The 20,062-nt window shown below is 40.2% G+C and overlaps 2 protein-coding genes across 6 annotated transcripts in view; one reads left to right on the top strand and one right to left on the bottom strand.

Moving 5' to 3' along the window:
* The window catches only part of FGD6 (FYVE, RhoGEF and PH domain containing 6), a 149,898-nt gene extending 137,400 nt beyond the window's left edge, over positions 1 to 12,498 (bottom strand). Inside the window, exons 1-2 of the mRNA XM_064376872.1 lie at positions 12,335 to 12,498; positions 3,559 to 5,986 (exon numbers count right to left, since the gene is read on the bottom strand). Of these exons, the coding sequence (XP_064232942.1) occupies positions 3,559 to 5,986; positions 12,335 to 12,350 (2,444 nt within the window). The 5' untranslated portion in view covers positions 12,351 to 12,498. The remainder of the gene's footprint in view (positions 1 to 3,558; positions 5,987 to 12,334) is intronic.
* A 361-nt stretch (positions 12,499 to 12,859) lies between these two features.
* The window catches only part of VEZT (vezatin, adherens junctions transmembrane protein), a 91,352-nt gene continuing 84,149 nt past the window's right edge, over positions 12,860 to 20,062 (top strand). For 2 of the 5 annotated variants that reach the window (XM_012469317.2, XM_012469316.3), the window contains exon 1: positions 12,901 to 12,981. Coding sequence is in view for 3 of the 5 variants with exons in the window: in XM_021675602.2 (XP_021531277.1) it covers positions 12,946 to 12,981 (36 nt within the window). In the remaining 2 variants the exon portion in view is untranslated. Of the gene's footprint in view, positions 12,982 to 20,062 lie in introns of all 5 variants that reach the window. The other 3 variants (XM_021675602.2, XM_012469314.3, XM_012469315.2) reach the window with 3 other exon arrangements.

Here is a 20,062-nt window from a genome sequence, read left to right as displayed (position 1 = left end):
TTTAGAACCCCAGTCAGTGTACTGGATTTTGATTTAATTACTCTAAGGCACAGGTCTGTATTTTCAACAGACTACCAAACAGGATCCTCTCAGCTCACCTGAAATGTATGTCTTGCTTTTCATTTATTTTATCTCAGAGTGTCAAGGTGTCCTCCTCAGGAAGGCTTGAATTTCCTTTCTCTTCTATTCAATGTTGTTTACAAGAGGAACAACCTCCCAGGCACTACTGTGATTCTGACCCTATGACTCAGGGCTTTTGATTCTGCTGGCACATTTTAGTAGTCTCAAGCCTGTTGCAGGCTCCCTACTCCAGGCCTAAACAAAAGTCTCCTTGGAAAGCGAAATTCAAAAGCAGAGCTCACCCAGCCTTCACCAGGCTGCCCTACTTGACAGCCTGTAACCTGTCCAAAGCAGCCCTTGGTTTCCTGTGGCCTCCAGAAAGTAATCTCCTTATGAATGCTGTCCAGCAACACTGCCTGGCTGTGTACATTAACCCATTCTCACCAGCTTCCCCACATCGAGCAGCAGGGCGTTAATAACCTAAGAAGCATACCAGATAAAAAAACAAGTTCCAGAATTGGCAGAGATAATGGTAAACCCTTAGGATTTAAACCTGATGGCCAACAGAAAACACACCCCAATGGTCAAACCTCCAATTTCAAGACAAAATTGTACTCACTCACAAAGAAAGTGATTAAAAAAAGAAGAAAATTTATCTTAGGCAAGGATAGTAGTATATTGTGAAGAAGCCAACCAAACTTATTACACACACAAATAATACGCAAAAGCATGTTAAAAAAAAAAAAAAGACAGTACCAATAAAATGGTTCCACAGAGAACAGCAATCCTTAAAATAGATAATTTGAAATATTTATGTCAAGAACCAGGAGTGGTGGCTCATGCCTGTAATCCCAGTACTTTGGGAGGCTTAGTTGGAGCCCAGGAGTTCAAGACCAGCCTGGGAAACACAGGGAGATCCCATCTCTACAAAAAACAAAAAATAAAAATTAGCTGGGTGTGGTGGTATGCACCCATGGTCCCAGCTACTTGGGAGGCTGAAGCGTGGGGTATCACTTGAGCCCAGAGTTCCAGGCTGCAGTAAGCCTTGACTGTACCTCTGTACTCCAGCCTGGGAGACAGAGCGGGACCCTGTCTCCAAAGAGAAAACAAAGAAAAAGAAATATTTATGCCAAGGAACGGGCTTTTGCCTAGGTACTAATGTTCAGGAAGCAGAAATATGAAAACAGAATGTAGTCAGCTGTGAGAAAAATTAGGCAAAGGAGGAAAGTAGCCTTTTTTAGGCAAAAGGAGGAAGGGCTGAGAAGACTGACCATGAGTAAAGAAAAATACTATGAGAATATCTGACAGTTAAAGAAACTTTTTTTTTTTTTTTTTTTTGAGATGGAGTCTTGCTCTGTCGCCAGGCTGAAGTACAGTGGCGAGATCTCCACTCACTGCAATCTCCGCCTCCTGGATTCAAGTGATTCTCCTGACTCAGTCTCTCAAGCAGCTGGGACTACAGGCACGCGCCACCAGGCCCAGCTAATTTTTGTATTTTTAGCAGAGACAGGGTTTCACCATGTTGGCCAGGATGGTCTCCATCTCTTTACTTCGTGATCTGCTGGCCTTGGCCTCCCAAAGTGCTGCGATTACAGGCGTGAGTCACCGCACCCAGCCAGGAACTTTAAATAATTTACTTTAGTTAGTACACTGACTTGCTGGACGATTTTACTTATTCAATTCACTCAACAATGCTTTTCTCTGGAGCCCCTGTGATATAGTTTGGCTGTGTCCCCACCCAAATCTCATCTTGAATTGTAGTCCCTATAATCTCCACGTGTCATGGGAGGGACCAGGTGGGAGGTAATTGGATCATGGGAGCAATTTCTCCCAAGTTGCTGTTCTTGTGATAGTGAGTGAGTTCTCACGAGATCTAATGGTTCTATAAGGGTCTTTTCACGCTGTAGCTCTGCACTTCTCCTTGCTGCCCCCATGTGAAGAAGGACGTGTTTGCTTCCCCTTCTGCCATGATTGTAAGTTTCCTGAGGCCCCCCTGGCCATGCTGAACTGTGAGTCAATTAAACTTCTTTCCTTTATAAATTACCCAGTTTCGGGTATGTTTTTATTAGCAGCATGAGAATGGACTAATACACCCCACTATGTGCCAGCTATTTTCTACAAAAGTCATATTTTAAGACTTGAATTTCAAAGACCTGAAATCAGTGGCCTAAGAATAATCTAAAGATTTCCAAAAAGGTCTGTGTGCTTTTTCGTTAAACACAAACAAACACTGGAAATACAACGGACAAGCTACCTATGCGACTACAGAGAGAGAAGGAAGCAGCTGCAGTGGTTGCTTCCTTTGCCTATTTTCATTCATTCTCTCTTAGACCCAATCAACATCTACTAATTGTCTACTAGGTCTCTTGCTTGGCTTTATTCAGGACAAAAAGATGACTAGAATTCTTCATGGAGCTTAAAACAAAATAGAGAGCATCAGACATGCCAATAATTAAAGCATATCACAGCATAACCGGATGGTCAGAATAGGAAGTAAACACTTCTGACTAGGTAATTGTAGGAGCTTTGTGAAACCAAAGACTTCTAAGGAGCTGGATCATCAAGGATGGATAAGATTTTAATAAGAGGGATGGAGTAGGTATTCCACAGGTAGGAAGTGCACATATGAAAGTGAGAAACAGGCCAAGTGCAGTGACTCATGCCTGTAATCCCAACGCTTTGGGAGGCAAAGGCAGGAGCATCATGCCCAGGAGTTCAAGACCAGCCTGGGCATGATGGCAAAACCCCATCTCTACAAAAAACACAAAAATTGACCAGGTGTGGTGGCATGCATCTGTAGTTCCAGCTACTCAAGGAGGTTGAGATAGGAGGACTGCTTAAGCCTGGGAGGTTGAGACTGCAGTGAGCTATGATCACATCACTGCACTCCAGCCTGGGTGACAGAGCGAGACCCCATTAAAAAATAAAAATAGATTTTAAAAATTAAATTTTTTAAAAAGTAAGAAAGAATAGTTATGTGTTTCCTACATTTTTCCTATATCCACTTGAGGTCAGCAATTAGCCATCAACAGGTAAAATGACCAATCTTCAAAGAGTGGCAACTTCTAAAAATTTGGAGGTTTCACCTGACAAAGGCACCATACGTAAATGCCTGCATTTCAGTAACTTCAGATTTCTTACACCTAGCAAATAAATGTCACTGAATTGGCTAATTTCCTGCCCCATGTTTCCTGCTGTGACTTTTGAGCCTGGAGGCCCAGGACCTCTCTGTCCAATGCCTTCCTTGTAGCACCTACATTGCCACTGGTTCAAATTCTTTGAATTGGCTACTAAAATAAATTAACTACTTCAAGCTTGTATTGCAAATACCCATTCCAACTGTATGCTAAAAGAAGGCTGCACTTGAGAATAATTTAATATACATTTTCTATATGATTCCCTTACCATGGGTTTTTCACCCCTGCATTCCTAACTCACCAGGCTGTTGAAGGTTAATTGCAATGATGCATGCAAAAGTGTCTGTCTGGCACCTGTTACCTGGAATGCTGATGTCTGAGTCCAAGTTGCAGCTGGCCATCTGGAGCTTCATATGGCTCTTCTACCTCATACACATTTGCATCAGTGTCCTCCATGCTGCTGGCATTCTGCCATTCCAACTCTGGAGTTTTCCCTATAGCCATAATAAACGGCAAGTTCTCATACTCTGGTATTTCCTCATAATGGCGTATATTTTCATACTCTGGTGCACAGAGGCTTGTAACAGATTTGCAAGGTACCTGAGATGATGACTCCCGGGAGAGCATTTGGTCATCCAAAGACTCAGCTCTCAGGCCATTAGCCACATTGGTCTGGCCCCGAGACTTCTTCCTCTTCTTTTGAGATTCCAGGATATAGTTATCTGTAGAATACGCCTTCATGGGTTTACTTCTCTTCTCCTCACCTACCAACAAGCCATGCCAATCACTTTCAATCCCCTTCTGCTCCCCACCGGAGAGGTGGCCTGTGGTGGTGTCTCCGAATTGGCTACTTTTGGACCAAAACTTCTGAAAATCACTCTTCATGAAGCAGATGGACAGTTTCATGTTGAGCAACTTTTTAAAAGAGTTTTTCTTTGTAGAGTCTTTGCAAGGCTTAGTGCACTTTTCCATATCCACAGCAGATAACGATTTTGCTCTGGGCTTGGTTAGGGCTGTTGAAGGCTCACTGTTTGAGGATATGGTGACAGACTTTAAGGATTCTGGGTTCCCTGAAAAGGGTAAAATAGGATGAGGCAATTTCCACACTGGTTTTTCTGAAGCCCACTTAGGCTTATCAAAGGAGGACGACACACTACGGTTTGGGGCACACAAATGATGAAGGTGATTTCTTTCTAGACCCTTCTCTGAACTTTTTTCTTCAATGGAAGGATAAGAACTTTTTTCCACAAGCTCCTCAGAGGCAGCCTTTTTAAGCACTCCTGTAGCAGGCAAGCTGTGTCTCTGAGGTTTTTTGGGGACAATTCGTAGGGAACTTTCCTCTTTTATGACAGATTCCTTTTGCATTTGAGGGGCAGAAACTCCCAGGTTTCTCCCAGATTGCAACTGTTCATTGCAAGTTAATTTGAGCTGCTTAGGCAGGCTCATAGATAGAGTACTACATCTTATAAAACTGGTCCCTTCGTCCACAGCAAGTGACGTACTAGAACCAACTACAGTTGTGCTATCAGAACACAAATTAGAGTCTGTATCAAAAGAAGGGGCTATTTTTTCAAAGGAAGATGTTTCATGACACATGGCTTTTTGTGAATTCACTAAGTCCTGTGTGTCACTGTTAGATTCCACATTCAATTCTCTTATATTTCCTAGCTTCACTTTATTCACCTGTTCTTGCTTACACAAAACATTCTGATGAAGAACACTGATTTTACTGATTTTCAAACTATTTTCAGCAAGACAGGAAGAGCTACTGTCTAAATTCCCTGGTTCTTCAGTGCTTTCACTAGGAGTATCTACGTACTTTTGGCGTAATAGACGAGCAGTTCGTGTCTTTCTGGGCTTGGGAGTTGGAAATTTGGGGATATATGGTACTAAATGAATTTCTAAGGGACCAAGTTCTTTGACTTCTGATGTCTTACTAACTCCATCTGAAGATATAAAAGTACCCGTTTTCCCATTTTCCAGAGCCTCTAGTTCAGATGACTGAAAGCAATTATTGCTTTTTTCACTATCATCCTGGGAAGTTTCAAAATTTTCACATTCATCACTAGGAAGCTGTAAGTGGCAACTGTGATGATCAGGAACTTTTTCAAAGCTGGATGGGGAAGGTGACAAATCTGCAAATTCAAGTCTGAATTGTTCGTTTGAATTACAGTCACCATTCATTTCTGGGTTGTCTGTGGGCCTGTACTTCTGTGAGGAAATAAAAGGTGGCATTCGGTGTATTAAGGCATCTTTGAGCTTCTCTTCTAGGATGCTTGCCTTTAAAATGACCCCACCATGGTTCTTGGCCTTTTCCCCACAGGAATCACGTTTACTCCTAGTTTTTATAGGCAGAGACTCATCAATTTTACTGTTTTCTAAATTATCATTCATTTCCAGGGGCTCTAAAACAAGCTGCTTTACACACAAATTCTCTCTATGGCCAAACTTATGGATACATTCAGAACTGCAGGAACACATTGGTGAAATATAATCGCTGCTCTGATCGCTTTCATATTTACAACTAAAAGTGTCAGTGCTTTCAGCTAATTCCTGTTTATGCCCTTCCAGGTTCACCATGATCTTCCTTGATGGTGACTGTCCAACGTCTCGAACAGGGGAGCTCTTCAGGACTTTTGGTTTCGGGGCTATTGCTGGTTTCATTTTCTTTGTTGACTGTGGAATACTAGAAATCACAATGTCAGGTTTAGGTGCAATAGGAGGTGGAGCTGGCTTATTATTTGCCACAACAAACCTGGGCTTGGGGGCCACTGGTGGCTTCTTAATCTCTAGAAAGGAAAAAATAATAATTTGATGTCAAAACAACCAAAGGACAAGATAATACATAATTATATTTGATAGTATTTTTTACTTTTAACAATATGAACTTGCATTTTACTAAGTAGAGTATGTTACATTACATAGTATCAATATAACTCCTGAAAATTCCTTAAATTATCCTTCAATTCCATACACAGCTTCGGGTCTATTGTACAGTTTTAAATAAATCCAATACAGTTTTTTTCTCCAACTTTGGAATTAACTACCATATCTTTCATTGACACTAAATGAAATAACTGACTTCAGTTTGGGACCCATATAGTAGTTCTTCAATTCGTTTGCCAAGTGCTGAGAGTTGAATTTGCCTAAGTTAGATGTAGGATACAACTCTTTAAACTTCTCATATGAATAAGCAGTAGTAGTAGTCTTCTACCTCAAGGATAATATAATAGAGTTGTATAAATGCCTTTTATCAATGATCTGTCTACCTCAATAGAACCCCAAAACAATCTTAAAAAAGGAAGATAGAGATCAGAAAGTTTCTAACTTAAAAACTGAAAATTAATTCTTTGGTATTATTTAAGGCTTATAATAAAGCTAGTTTTTTTTCTGCAAGAGTTATTGATTGGAATTTTCATTATATTCCTTCATGGAGCTGTATTTTTTTAAAAGTCACATGTCTAGGCCCTACCCAAAAGTGAATTAATCAGAGTTTCTGGGGATAGATCCTGGACATCTGCATATCTTTTAAGTTCCACAGGTGATTATGTTGTTTATCCTTCATTAATAACCAGTGTTCTAATACATTTTAAAAATAACCACAATTTCTAGTGTAGCAATTCTTCCTAGATATTTAACACCTATTATACATGCTGTATCAGTACAGATCTGCTCCTGTACTATAGGAACCTAATAAAAGCTTCATACAAAAGACCCATAAAACGAAAAGATAAATAAAGCCTGTATTTATTTCTCCAACTTTAGAACTAACTACCATATCTTAAGTTCCTTTACATTCTTCCATCTCCACTGTCACGTTATAGACCATATTTACCCAAGGAGATGTGAGATAAAAAATATTTTATCTTTTATGTTTATATTTGTTCCTTTGACAGGATCTAACACTTAATAAAAACTTCATTTGCTGAAAAAAACTTTTCAAAATATCTGCTGCAAAGGACTGCTGGACATTGTTTAATTACTTGAAAATACAGGGGCTCTGATATTTCATTTGGTGATGACTTCCTTTGAACAAAGGAAATCAGTCATGACACTTGGGAAGCTATTACATGGAACTGAGTTTTTTTAAAAAAAGGAAGAGTAGGGTGCTCTATTTCCTTTTAGCCACCAAGGAAGAATGCCCTAAATCTCTCCTTCTATATGTGTGATAAAGATTATATGATGATACATGTTTTCTCACTCAATTTCTAGGTGTAATGTCATCATCAATTTAAAAAAAAAAATTCAAAATAATACAAATTCCTATACTACATAATTTCAGTTAGCTGTTAAATAAGCATAGTTAGTTTTGTATGAGTTTTTCAGGCAGAAAATAACTGTAAAACCCTTCAAAGCCTAGAGGTGATAAAGCTTGCTATAAATGTCTATCAAATAAACCTTCCACTTATTAAGTCAAGTCTTAAGAGAAAGGATGAATGCCTTAGGCCTCTTCCCAAATGCCCATCTTACTCAATAAAAACTGACAGACTGTCAAGTTGATTTCATTTCTGTAACCAATCTCAAAACATCCTACCTCTGGGACTTTTAAAAGAATTTTTTTTAAATTAGTTTTGGCAGCCTGGCACAGTGGCTCATGCCTGTAATCCCAGCACCTTGGGAGGCCAAAGTGGGAGGACTGCTTGAGCTCAGGAACTGGAGACCAGCCTAAGCAACACAGTCAGACTCCATCTCTATGAAAAATAAACATTAGCTTTGTAAAATGAAAAGTTCTTGAGGTTGGCTGTACAACGTGAATGTACTTAACACTTCTGAACTACACACTTAAAAATGAGTAAGATGGTAAATTTACTTTACTTGTTATTTTACCACAGTGGGGAAAAAAACTTCATCTCATCAAATTAATCTCTTACTTTCTGAATCTTAGAACCTTGTCAGAAGCTTCAGGGTCATTTAAATATCATTTTTAAAAAATCTCTGGTACCAGTTTTACTCTTTTTAAAAAATGTGTTTTGTATACAAATCTGCTCCCAAGAGATATAAATTCCGGTTCTAGTCACAGAAATTCAATTAACTACATATGAGCTGGAGTTGATTCCCAATAAATATAGCAAAGCACTACTACATATATAAAGCCCTCGATGCATACTGACTGAATTCAATTAATAACCACGAACTTGGGCTTACCACTGTTAGTTAACTGTGTATTGGAGGAAGTCAAAGACGTAAGTCAGGGAGCTGGCTAACCTAATTGTGGGCCTTGTGCAGACCTCGCTGCCTCACTTTCCTTCCTTATAAATGGGGGACTTGAACAGGCCTTTAAAGCCAATGGGAATCTGAGATGATAACTTCTGAGATACTCATTTCAGGAGAACCTTGATGTGCTGTGGCCTCTTTATCCTGCATTGATGTTTTTTCAGTGCACCTTTGTCTCTCTTTAGCACAAGACGCAAGCCCCAGAAGGACAAGCACTTTGTCTCATTCACTGATGTATTCCAGTACTAAAAACAGGGCCTGGGAATAATCAGAGCTGCCACATACACATACTCGTTCTTTTTGTTTGTCTTTGTTCTTTTTTTTTTTTGAGACGAAGTCCCTCTCACTTTATCGCCCAGGCTGGAGTGCAAAGGCATGAGCCCAGCTTACCGCAACCTCAGCTTCCCGGGTTCAAGCAGTTCTCCTGCCTCAGCCTCCCAAGTAGCTGGGATTACAGATGCCTGCTACCATGCCCCGCTAATTTTTGTATTTTTAGTAGAGATGGGGTTTCACCATCTTGGCCAGGCTGGTCTTGAACTCCTGATCTTGTGATCCACCCACCTCGGCCTCCCAAAGTGCTGGATTACAGGTGTGAGCCGCCACGCTGGCAAACATACTTTTAAATATGTCTCCAAAACAGAAAAATTCCTTCTTTAAAAATAATCACATACAAAAAAATTGACATCTATTTAATGTAGAATAATATTTTGGAAAGTTAGCAGGAATCAACTTCAATAGGATTATTGAATAATTCCTTAATTATTAATAAGAACAAGTGTTCAACTAAGTCACTGGTATAGCAATATTTGAAATCCTTCATTATTATTTTTTTTTCATGGCTCTATTTTGGAAGAAACAGAACTCAAAAAATAATAAGCAATTATATTATGGTCTGCTCCAATGTCAAACTTGAAATAAGTGCATGATGTTTGGCAACGAATCTAGCACCTTTGGATCTTAATAATGTATCAACAGTCAGACCCAACGCTTCTTAGAGCAAAGCAGCAAATCTTTTATTTACACAGCTGTTTGGCTCCGGGGAAATATAAGGTAAGAAAGTAAAGCACTACTACCATTTTACTAACTATTACAAACATACTCGTCATCTGTTACACACAGATGGCTATGGTTCATGTGTACACTCTCTGGCTACTGGACTAGCCAAAATGCAAAGCACAGACAATCAGACAGTGACCTGTACACGTTCAAAAAGACACAAAACACATGTTCAAATAGACATATCTATAATTCTCTCTCCTTTTTCTTTTCCTTTTTTTTTTTTTCCTGAGACGGAGTCTCACTCTGTCATCAGGCTGGAGTGCAGTGTTGAGATATCAGCTCACTGTAACCTTCGCTTCCCGGGTTCAAGCGATTCTCCTGCCTCAGCCTCCTGAGTAGCTGGGACTACAGGCATGTGCCACCAAGCCCAGCTAATTTTTGTATTTTTAGTAGAGATGGGGTTTCAACATGTTGGCCAGGATGGCCTCAATCTCTTGACCTCATGATCCACCCGCCTCGGCCTCCCAAAGTGCTGGGAACACAAGTGTGAGTCACTGCACCCAGCCTTTTTCTTTTCTTTTTATTTTTTGAGACAAGAGTCCTGCTCTGTCACCCAGACTGGAGTGTGGTGATCTTCGCTCACAACCTCCGCCTCACGGGCTCAAGCGATTTTCCTCTCAGTCTCCCGAGTAGCTGGGACTATAGGCACATGCCACCACACCCAGCTAATTTTTGTATTTTTAGTAGAGACAGGGTTTTGCCATGTTGGCCAGGCTGGTCTCGAACCCCTGACTTCAAGTGATCTGCCCACCTCAGCCTCCCAAAGTGCTGGGATTACAGGCATGAGCCACAGTGCCCAGCCTCTTCTTTTTGATATACAGCTTAAAATAATTCTAAAATCTCCACTAAGGGCATATTCTTTTATAGATGCAGAAGAACAAAGAAGCTTTTCTGCAGGATACATATAACCTAGATGTTCTACATCACTCCTCTTATTTTCTTAAATTAAATCAACCCTTCCAAATACCACAGATTAGATTCAAAAACAAAAATCCCCTTCTCTAACTTCAAATAACCTTCCTAAAAAGTTTTAATGAATTTGACTTCTGTTTCCAAAAAAGCACCATAATCAGCTTGTAAGAACTATGTATACATAATTTTATAAGAATGAGTGGAAATAAAACCCCAGTTCTCTTCCATATTCCCCATCTAGACACCAGAAAGAATTATAATAAATCCAACAGATGGATGAGCAAAAAAGTAGTTAATGCTTCTCAGCCAGCCATGCTAAAAACCAACCAACTCAGCTAGGCACAGGAAGTGTCCCACTTTAAACACCACAAAAATCTCAGTGGATTTATTTAATTGTAAAGTTGATAAAATACAAAAATAGCTTGCATTATGTTAGGATAATTCAAATGAAAGAATCATGAACTTCCGTCTGGGCCCTAGAAACTGGGTTTACATAAATGTCAAATTACATGCTTCTGTGCCTGTTCCTTATAAACTGATAGGACTGGAATTGAAAACCGGTACATATAAAATGTGGTTACTTTAAATACATTTGACACCACCAAAAAGGAAAGAATTAAAACTGGCTAGAAGGATTTTTAAATTTCCATCCACTTTTAATTTAAATCATTTTCCTGAATGAAGGTAAGGCATAGAAATTTAGGATGGAAATAATTTACCTTATGTAAGTATAAAGCCTCCCCGTAAAGAAAAGAGAGTTTATAAAGATATCTCATATAAGTGCATATAACATCAAAAAGGAAAGAGTCACACAACACCTACTTCTTGCTTTCTTTTCCTATTGGCTAACTTCTTGTTTCGTTAGTTGTAATCTGATCACACGGAGCAATGCAACACTACAATATCTCTAGGCTTTAGAAATAATACAAATCAGAACATTTGAGTGCTGTTTGACAGTTTCAAGTTGCAGGAATTTTAAACAAATGCCAAGAAAAGCAATGAAAATTTAATCTGATACTTAAGTGCTGATTCTAGAAGTAACTTTGAGAGGAAGCTTTAAACTATTTCACTGTAAAATTTCTGATGAAAGTTTGTTTCAACGTGGACAAAAACGTAAAAGAATCCATAACACTCTACTTAATACATAAGTTCTGGTTTAAAAATTAACCTATGTACTTACAAAGTGATTTTAACACCACTTTGGTAATTATTTTGTAAAATATAAACTATTCCTTAAAAATGTTCAGAAACACAACGTCTAGAATTGCTGAAAATCCACACAAAGATAGAGGTTTTGTCATTTGGATGAAGGAGAAAGAACTATGGAAGGCAAATAAGGCTTTGTTTACCCTAATCAGGTAGAAACAAACAAAAAATCCTTAATCGGGCGCAGACGAGCAAAAAAAAAAAAAGAAAAAAAATACTATCAACAATCTCAACTCCTCTGCTTCTCAGGTAATAGAGGTAAAACCACCAGGACAGGACAACGTCTACACCTCTTTAATATGGGTAAAGGTTTACCAGCAGATACAAGGTTGAAAGCAGCTCACTTAGTGGCCAAGATGAACACTCTGAGAACACTGCCTCTGCCTAGAATAACTGATTTCTTAACATGGGACTCTACTCTATTTTCACACGCAAAGGGGAAGTCCTCGCATTGCCGGAGAGATGAGAGAACGCCCTTTACACGTCGCTTTTCACCTGGTGCAGAGCCCCCAGCACAGTCTCTCTTGGAAGGGAGGTCCCGAGAGATCCCGGGTTTCCAACAGCCCCTTTGGGCAGGAAGAGACGAGAAATGCCGCAGCGAACCCCATTAACTCCGCACTTGCCGAGGTGCTCGGCAAAGGTACGGGGCACACAACTCGTCTACCCGGCGAAGAAAGTTGCTCGCGAGCCCAAGCCTAGCAGCGCTCGCCAAAGTTTCCAGCGGCAGCGCGAGCGCCGTCACTTACCGGCGGCAGAAGTCATGATTCCCCAGTGCGACTCGCTTCCTCGCTCGCGCCCCTCAATCCATGTTCCCGTTTCAGTCCATTGTTCCCACAGTTCGAGCAGAAGAGAAAAGCCCCCGCAGCACCCACATTACGTCCCGCCGCCTGCGCGCCGCACAAAGGATGCGGCTGTCTTCAGCGACCCTGAGGCGCTCCCGGGCGCGAGCCGCCGAGGGCGGGCGAGCACGAGCGCCGCCCCGCCGAGCTCCAGGCGGACGGCCAGGCGCGGGCACGAGCAGTGCTCTCCACGGCTCCGCTGGCGCGTGCCCTGTTCAAGCTCCAAAAATCAGCCTTGCTCCGGGCGCCCCCTGCTAGTCGCGGCCGTAAAAGGCAGACAAAAGCCCTAGCCTCCTCCAATCGGAGGGCTCTCGCTTCAGCTCGCTCCCGCCTCTCCCACTCACACGCTCACTGTCCGCTCCAATAAGCGGACTCGAAAAGGGGGCGTGAACGGCGAGGCATGTTGGGAATTGTAGTTTTCTAGACCCACGGGACGGGCAGAAGCTGGAGTATCCGTGCCGCCTGTTCTCCCGCCTTCATTTCCCATCGTGCTGAGGCGGGTGGCATGGCGGAGAAGGATGACACCGGAGTTTGACGAAGAGGTGGTTTTCGAGGTAAGGGGAAAATGGCGGTGGGTGTGGACTGCCTTTGTTTGAGAAGGATGAGACGGAAAGCGAGGAGGCAAGGCGTTCCCGGGGCGAAGGATTGGATGACGCGCTCCCACTGGCCCCGACCACCGAACCCCAGCGATTTCGGGGCCTAGTGCCCGCCGTCGCCTGACAGGTGTAGCCTGAGGCGCCCTGGCCGTGGTCGGCCTCTATCTCGGGCCCGCCCAGAATTCCCAGACGGTGCTGGGTTGCCAGGCCCTGGGCTGGAGCCGCGTCTCTTCCTTCCCTGGAATGGATGCGCCGCGGGGGGACTGCGCCCGGCTGGGGCGGGGCCGAATCGTGCGTTTTAGATACAACTTAGCCTCCTCCTTTTCCATCCACGATTTTTTTTGGGTCAATATCCAGAAGTGCTTCAGGTCACTGTTCACCGTCAAGGTGTGGCCCTCGGAATTGAGGCAGCAGGTGCCCGTTTTCTAACACGGTTTAAAGTCTATATGGGGGACCTACTGTGGGTGGTTAGGGCCGGGGCAACTCAGCATCTAGATTCGATTCTTTTGTCCTTTGCTATTGCGCTAGGTGTAGCCGGTTCTTCTGACTTGAGACTCTAGATGTGAGTGCTTTTGTGTGGGACTATTTTAAGACGTTCTCTGCCATCTTGAATGAAAAAAATCGGGCGAGTTTCTGATGCCATTTTTCTATCAGACACAGGTCAAAAGTCGCACCCCTGTGCTTACATGTATTGCATATGTACGCTTTACTTTCATTCATCCAACTAGATTTTTAAAAAATTTAAAAATGAGGTGGCTCATGCCATACAGTGAGAAAGCGGGGCACAGACAGGACAAAATGTTAAATGTTGAAATATGTACAAACTGTCATTGAAGGATTAATTTCTGTTCTTGCAGTCACCCAGAGGCTACACCCAGTACGCAATATCCGAGGTGAATCTATGAATTGGATTAGAAAAACTGACAGGAGAAAATATATTATGGAGAAATAGAACTGAGGATGCCAAGCTTAGGAAATGTGAAAGTACCTGGTGTGCATTTTTAGGGGGCGGGGTGTGGAGGAGGGTGGCTATGTAAAGTGGCTTGATGTGGCGAAAATGTAGAAGCAGTGGAAAATGTGGCCATTTTACCGAAACGAAGATTCTAGATATGTGGCGTTCATTAGGGAAGACAAGGGCCTGAATTTTGGAAATGAGAGAATAAGTAATGGAATAATGGCTTGGACAGACATTTCTAAGTTAAAATCGAGGCAATGTTTATAGATTGAATGTGGTCGTTGAAGGAGAGAGAAATAGATTTCTAGAGTAAGGGTAACTGATGGATGTATTTTTTTTTTTTACCCATTATTTTTGGTTTCTGGATATAATAGTAATATATGCTTAAGGAACATTTTATTGTAGAAAATAAGCCCCCAAATTAAAATCATCCATTATCCCACCACCCAAAGATGGCCACTATTAACAGTATGATTTGTGTTCTTATAGACTTTATTTCTATGCAAATGTGTGTTTGTGTGTGTGTAATTTTTTTAGCCTCTATATTAAGACACAATGTTTGTGTGATTTTTTTAACACAAAAGGTATACCACATAGAATTTTGTATATATTTTTCACTTGACTTTATCAAGAATGTTTTCCCATTCATCATTCTTTGAAAACAGTAATATTATGCTATCCCCTCATGTATATCATATTATAACCTTTACTTTTTTCAAAATACCATTGTAATCAACACTGATACAGGCCTGTCTTTAACTCTAACTCCGATTTTCCTCAGAATAATTTTTAGAAGTGGAACTAGTGGGTCAAAGAATATGAACATTTAAGACTTACGCAGAAAGGTTATACCAATTCAGGTTTCCATTAAGAATAAGAGTATTGGTTTCACCAAATCCTCAGCAACAGCCTTAACAGCTTTCTTTAATCTTGGCTAATTTGATAGGCGAAAATAACATTCCGTTGTTTTAATTTACATTTTGTGCATTTATACATTAGCCATTTTTATTTCTTTGCTTGAACATTTCTCTTCATATGTGTTGCCCATTTTCTTATTAGATGCTAGCTTTTGAAAAATTGACTTGCATGAGTTTTTCATATATTTTGAAGCCTTTGTCATGCTTGTAGAAAAATTTCCAGTTTGTTGTTTATTTGCTTTTTGTTATACACAATTTTTATTGAAGTATAATTTGCATAAGGACAGGGCACAAATCACAAGTGTGCATACGTTTATATTTTCACATGTTGAGCACACCCATGTAACCAGCACCCAGATCAAGAAACAGGACAGGCAGGGCATAATGGCTCACACCGGTAATCTTAGTACTTAGGAAGGCTGAGGCATATGGATCCCTTGAACCCAGGAGTTTGAGACCAGCCTGGACAATATGGTGATATCCTACCTCTACAAAAAATACAAAAATTAGCTGGGCATGGTAGCAAGCACATGCCTGTAGTCCCAGCTACTCGGGAGGCTTAGGTGGGAGACTCGCTTGAGCCTGGGGAGGTAAAGGCTGCAGTGAGACATGATCTCACTGCTGCACTCCAGCCTGAATGACAGAGCCAGACCCTGCCCTTAAAAAGTGAAAAAAGAAACAACATCACTAGCATACCAGATGCTCCCTCCTGGACCTTTTCCATCACTACTCTTTACCACAAAATGATCACTATTTAGACATAATAACCTAGATTAATTTTGTCTATTTTTATTGTTTAGACACTGTGAATTTCCATTTACATGCTCTCTTATTTCTGATTTTTTTTTTCTCTCTGGCTTTATTTATGAGATCCATCCATATTGTTACATGACAATTTTTATTTCTGCATAGTATTCCATGTGAATATATGATCATTTTTAAATTCATTCTTCTGTTGATGGTTATTGAGTAGTTCTCAGTTTTAAAGTAGTGTTACTGTGAACCTTTTTGTATGTGTTTGGTTAAACATATTTCTGGTGGATATATATGTAGGAATGGAATTGCTGGGTCATAGGAAATACATAAATATTTCCGTAGATATTGCCAAACTTTATTCCAAAGTGGTTATACCAATTTATACTCCAGCCAGGGATGTATGAGAGGTCCTATTGCCCCACATCCTCACCAACACTTGCTAATTTGAGTCTTTTTTCTTTTTATCATTTTAGTGGTTACGTCCTGGTATGTCCTTGAGGTTTTAATTTGTATTTCTTTGATAAAGAAGTTAAGATTTTTAATGTGTTTATTGGCCAATTGTATATGCACTTTGTGAAGACATGTCAAATTTCTTGCATATTTTTCTACTGGGTTGTCTCTTTTCCTTACTGATTTGAAGGAATTATTTACATATACTGGATGCAAGTCCTTTGTTAGATATGCAGTTGGCCCTCCTTAGCTGAGAGTTCCACATCTGCAGATTCATCAACCATGGCTCACACCTGTAATCCCAGCACTTTGGAAAGCTGAGCCAGGTGGATCACTTGAGGCCAGGAGTTCGAGACCAGACTGGCCAATATGTCCAAACCCCATCTCTACTAAAAATTGTAAAAACTAGCCAGGAGTGGTGGTGCGCACCTGTAGTCCCAGCTACTCCAAAGGCTGAGGCAGGAGAATCGCTTGAACCCAGGAGGCAGAAGTTGCTTTGGGTGGCAGAGTGAGATTCCATTTAAAAAAAAAAAAAAAAAGGTAAATACTCAGGCCCAGCAAGGTGGTTCATACCTATAATCCCAGCACTTTGGGAGGCCAAGGTGGGAGTATTGCTTGAAGCCAGAAGTTTGAGACCAGCCTGGTCAACATTAGTGAGACCCTGCATATTATAAAAAAAAAAAAAAAAAAAAAAAAAATTAACCAGGCGTGGTAATGCATGCCTGTAATGCCAGCTACTCCAGAGACTGAGGCAGAAGATTGCTTGAGCCCAGGAATTTGAGGTTGCAGTGAGCTATGATTAAACCACTGTATTCCAGCCTGGGTGACAGAGTGAGACCGTATCTCTAAATAAATACATAAATAAATACTCAAAAATATTCAAAAAATAATACAAATAAAAAACTATACAGGATAACAAGTATTTACATAGTGTTCACATTATATTAGGTATTACAGATAATCTAAAGATGATTTAAAGTATGTGGGAGAATGTGTGTATGTTATATGCAAATACTATGCCATTTTATATAAGGACTTGAGCATCCATGGACTGGGTATTTGCCCTGGACCTGTGACCAATTCTCCATGAATACAGAGACAACTGTATATACCTCATATATCTTATCTTTGGCTATATGTGACCTCTGCAGTCTCTTAATTGTGTCCTTCAGTGAACAGAAGCCCTTTATTATAATTCAATTAAACCTTATTCTTTTATGATTAGTGCTGTTAAAAAAAATGTGCCTACTCTAAGGTCACAAATATATATTCTTTAAAAGCTTTATTTGACCTTCTCACATTTAGATCTGTCATCCATCTGGTACTGATTTTTGTATGGTAACAAGTGAAGATCAACTTTTTTTTTTTTTCCATATGGATGTCTGGTTGACCTGGCACCATTTACTGAACAAATCATTTTTTCCCCCACTGAACTGTAGTGTTACCTTTGTCATAAATCAGGGTACCTTTTATGTGTGGCTATCTTTCTAGACCCTTTATTCTTTGCCATTGATCATTTTGTCTGTTCTTGTGTTAATATCACATTATTTTAATTACTATAATTTTAAAAATGGGTTTTACTATCTGATAGCATAAGACTCTTCAGCTGTATTTTTCTCCAAGATTACCTTTGGATATTCTTCAACCATTATATTTTCATATAAATTTTAGAATCAGCCTGTCAGTTTTAGTTCAAAACAAAACAAAACAAACCTACTGAGACTTTGATTGAAATAGCTTTAAAGCTATAAATTAATTTGGGGAAACTTAACATCTTTACAATATTGAATCTTTCAATCTGTGAACATTTATTGCTTTCCTTCTACATGAGTCAGGCAGCTTTGCATCTCGTTCTGTGCTCTAGGCCTGATTTTACAAAATCAGAATTATCTATTTCTTCAGAATATAGCTAAATTGGCCTTACCTGGGGAAAAGAGACTGAATGTTGTCTATCAATTCAATTTCTTCTACGGTTATTGCTCAGTTACAATTTTCTATTTCAGTAACTTTTTTATTTGGAAAGGCAGTGTAATATAGTTAAAGATATGGGCTCTGGAGCTGGACGGCCTAAGAAATCCTAAGTCAGCTATTTTAGTTAATGTGACTTTGAGCAGGTTGCTTAACTTGTCTGAACTTCAGTTTTCTCTATATTAAATAGAAATAACAGTCTCTATCTCATAAGGTAGTTTTGAATATTAAATGATTTAATATAAGTGAATTACTTAGATGAGTACCTGACACATTGTAAACACTCAGTAAATGTTACCTTTTATTAAATTTTTCCAGCAAATTGCTTTTTATTTAAGTTTTCAAAATTATTGATATATTCTTAGTAGTCTTTTAATTTTTAGTTTCATTTATAGCACGAATTAGATCTTATTGTTGCTCTTTTTGTTTTGCGTAGATGTGCTGGAGTATCAACTTACCAGATAGATTTTTCTTTTTTTTGAGACAGAGTTTCACTCTTGTCGCCCAGGCTGGAGTGCAATGGTATGATCTTGGCTCGCTGCAACCTCCCCTCCTGGGTTCAAGCAATTCTCCTGATTCAGACTCTCAAGTAGCTGGAATTACAGGCACCCATCATCATACCCAGCTAATTTTTGTATTTTTAGTAGAGATGAGTTTTCCCCACGTTGGCCGAGCTGGTCTTGAACTCCTGACCTCAGGTGATTTGTAAACTTGTGTTAAGTTCCATTTTTACCTCCGCCTCCCAAAGCGCTGGGATTATAGCCATGAGCCACTGTGCCTGGCCCCAGATAGACTTTTCAAAGAACTAGTTGCTGGTTTTGTTTGATCAATTCTATTGAATTTGTTTGTGGTTTTAATTTTTTTTTTAATTTCTACTTTTATCTATTTCCATTCATCTATTTGTGTTTGTTTTGCTGTTTTTTTTTTTTGGTTTGTTTTTTCCTGTTTTCTTTAGCTTCTTGAGTTAAAAACCTAAATGCCCTGAATAACTCGTAAGGCTATAAATTTCCCTGAGTACTGCTTCAGTTGTATCACATAAGTTTTGAAATGTAGTTTGTCTCACAGTTGTGTAAGTTCCATTTTTATTTCTTATTTAATACCCAAGTGTATAGTTGAAGGATTGATGTTATTGGTGATTATTTTTCTCCATGTGTCCCGCAGACCCATAATTCCACCCTGATCATTATAGACTGGATCCACCTGTTTTCCCTTGTCCTCTGGGTTCCATTTAGGTTCAGCCAGTGGGAAGGACCTGCAGATCAGAGGATGGAGGAAAGGGCACCAGAGAGGTTTGGATGTTTGTTGTCTGAATTCTTTCCCTGTAGAGCTACCATTTGTTAGTGATTGCATTTCTGTATCTAAAGCCACAACATTTTTTTTTTTTTTGAGGCAGGATCTTGTACTGTTGCCTAGGCTGGAATGCAGTGTTACCATCATAACTCACTGCAGCCTCCAACTCCTGGTTCAGGCGATCCTCCCACCTCAGTCTCCTGAGTAGCCGAGACTACAGGCATGTGCCACCACGTCCAGCTAAATTGTTACTCTTGTTGGGGGATTCTTCTTGAGAAAGGCTTGGGGCAGCCATTGGGCTTTACCACCTATAAGAACTGTAACCCCCTCCTCTACTATTACCACTTTCATTCAACTTAGATCTCAGGCCACTAACTGAGAAAGGCTTTCTTTTGCAGAGATGAAAGCTTGTTGGGCACAATGTTTTCTTGCCATCTACCACTTGATTACTCAGCCGGTGGAACATATTTCAGGTTTTGCTAAGTCAGCCCTACTTCTAGATACTAAGTACTATGTCAGCCATGCATCCTAATGCACAGCTACTGGTTTTTGGCAACAGGACTGGTTTCATGGAAGACAGTTTTGCCACAGATGGGGGATGGTTTCAGGATGAAACTGTTCCACCTCAGATCATCAGGTATTAGATTCTCATAAGGAGCACGCAACCTAGATCCCTCACACAGTTCACAATAGGGTTCCTGCT

This window comes from Aotus nancymaae, unplaced genomic scaffold, assembly GCF_030222135.1.
Source record: "Aotus nancymaae isolate 86718 unplaced genomic scaffold, 86718_ANA_hifiasm-v0.15.2.pri h1tg000016l, whole genome shotgun sequence".
NCBI lineage: Eukaryota > Metazoa > Chordata > Mammalia > Primates > Aotidae > Aotus > Aotus nancymaae.
Note: the sequence above shows the minus strand (reverse complement) of the source record. Positions and strands in the feature narration are given on the sequence as shown.